This window comes from Aplysia californica, unplaced genomic scaffold, assembly GCF_000002075.1.
Source record: "Aplysia californica isolate F4 #8 unplaced genomic scaffold, AplCal3.0 scaffold00261, whole genome shotgun sequence".
NCBI lineage: Eukaryota > Metazoa > Mollusca > Gastropoda > Aplysiida > Aplysiidae > Aplysia > Aplysia californica.
The window spans coordinates 900,045-902,312 of NW_004797531.1; the positions used below are offsets into that span (position 1 = coordinate 900,045).

The window sequence follows — 2,268 nt, forward strand, 5'->3', positions numbered from 1 at the left end:
TTCAATACCACCACCACTCTCAATGATTATTTGACGTCGAAAGTGTAACAATAATTGTGTTGAGTTAGGAAGGAGAATTGCAGATCGAAACATTTACAATCAGAATTAATCACTTTTTTCCTCCCCTCCCCTCAAACACCTCCCCCTCCCTCCACCCCTCAGTCCCCAAGTTCTCTCCCCCCACCACCCTCAACGACTACCTGCGACAGACGGCCGGACTCAAGGGCACCAAGGTGATGTGTCGTGAGGCGGGCTGTGGGACCTGTGCGGTGACAGTGAGTCACGTCAGCCCTGACTCGGACACCGTGGACACGTACAGCGTACAGTCTGTGAGTTCTACAACACACTACATCTACATACACTACATCTACAACACACGTCATCTACATGCACTGCATGATTTACATCATTTATATAGTGCCGTGACACGTACAGCGTGCAGTCTGTGAGTTCTACAACACACGTCATCTACAACACACTACATCTACAACACACGTCATCTACAACACACTACATCTACAACACACGTCATCTACAACACACGTCATCTACAACACACTACATCTACAACACACGTCATCTACACACACTACATGATTTACATCATTTATATAGTGGGTGACGGTGAGTTCTACAACACACTACATCTACATACACTGAATGATTTACATCATTTATATAGTGGGTGACGGTGAGTTCTACAACACACTACATCTACAACACACGTCATCTACATACACTGCATCTACATACACTACATCTACATACACTGCATGATTTACATCATTTATATAGTGCCATCAAAAATTCGAGGCGCAACTTATCCTCAAATATCTCGTTAACGGGTCAATCAATGTTATCCATACTTTGCACAGCAGTTTGCCTCAATTTGTCTTAACTAGATCTAAATCATATTTTTCCACAACACTTGGGGCTAGATTTTAAAAAAAACATGTCTTCATAAATTTGTATAAAATACTCTGAAATCTCTGTCAAACGTAAAATGGGATTGTTTACAGCGCTTCCCGCATCTCACGCACATTTTGATTTTACGCACGGCCTACGTCACAGCTCATCAATGACAATTTTCTGTTGCAAAACTTGTTTCAAGAACTTCCTTTTTTTAGTGACCACATTTTTTACACTAATAATTTTCAAAACATGCGTTCAATAAGCGTAATGTCCCCATTAGAAAAACTTGCCAGACTTGCTATTAAACGCTATATTACGTCAGCTGTAAACATTTTTTAAATAAGTAAAAACCACCTACTTGGATTTTTAAAATTAATATTAAATTATTAGAGAATTTTCTAAAATACAGCTAGCACGTGTTTACAAAAACGTAGATTTGTTCAGACAAATTGATTCAAGTCATTGTTCCAAAATTGGAGAACCGTTGTTTGATAGTTGAGATCTTTCACAATAAGCTGCGCCACGAATTTTTGACCCCACTATAGGAGGCGGGTTTCCATTCTGGCTGTCAGGGTCAACGCCGGGCTGGAAGGGACACAATTCACGTCTCAGCAGAATGACCGAGATGCTCGATAAACATTCTTCTCACGCGGGAATCGAACTCAGGCCTTCTGCGTGTGACGGCGAAGCAAAATCCTTAACCTCTATACCACAGGCGGCGGCTAGGATTACATTCGAGGTCTCGCATCTTTACCAACGCGAGTGTGTTGAAAGGTGGACAAAGCCTATATCAATATTGTATCATGTCCAACGTAGCCTGACACTCAGGGAGAGAACGACATTTTATTTATTTGTGTGTCTGAAGTTGTCAGTGATGCGGATTGATGTTAAACGTACTTAAAGAATTGGACTCCATGCAATGTGCGAGTTGTTGTCTTATCTTCAATAGTTTATTATTGTTGGGCTGTTGTTGTTTTGTTGCTGTTATTGTTATTGTTGGGATTATTGTTATTGCTTGAGTGTTTGTTTGTTTGTTTGTTTGGGTTTCGTTTATTTGGTTGTTATGTAAAATTTGTGTTGGGGGTTCTTGTTTTTTGAGAGTTGTGTTGTCTGTAAACCAAAAGCTGACGCTGAAAGTGTATTTTCTAAAGTGCCTGAAGGAATAGTGAACTACAAACTGACGCAAAATGTTTGTTTTTTTCTAAGTTACGTAAAAATGTGTTGGAATTGTGAAAATGATTATGTTTCAAGAAGAACAAAACTAGAAAAACAGAACAAGGAAAGGTGGAATTGTTTAGTCGGGGATGATGATGATGATGATGATGATGATGATGATGATGATGATGATGATGATGA

The 2,268-nt window shown here is 39.7% G+C and overlaps 1 protein-coding gene across 1 annotated transcript in view; it reads left to right on the top strand.

Moving 5' to 3' along the window:
• The window catches only part of LOC101859865 (indole-3-acetaldehyde oxidase), a gene marked incomplete in the record, with an annotated part of 48,215 nt that overhangs the window by 5,843 nt on the left and 40,104 nt on the right, over window positions 1–2,268 (top strand). The window contains 1 exon segment of the mRNA XM_035970382.1: window positions 163–329. Within this exon segment, the coding sequence (XP_035826275.1) occupies window positions 163–329 (167 nt within the window).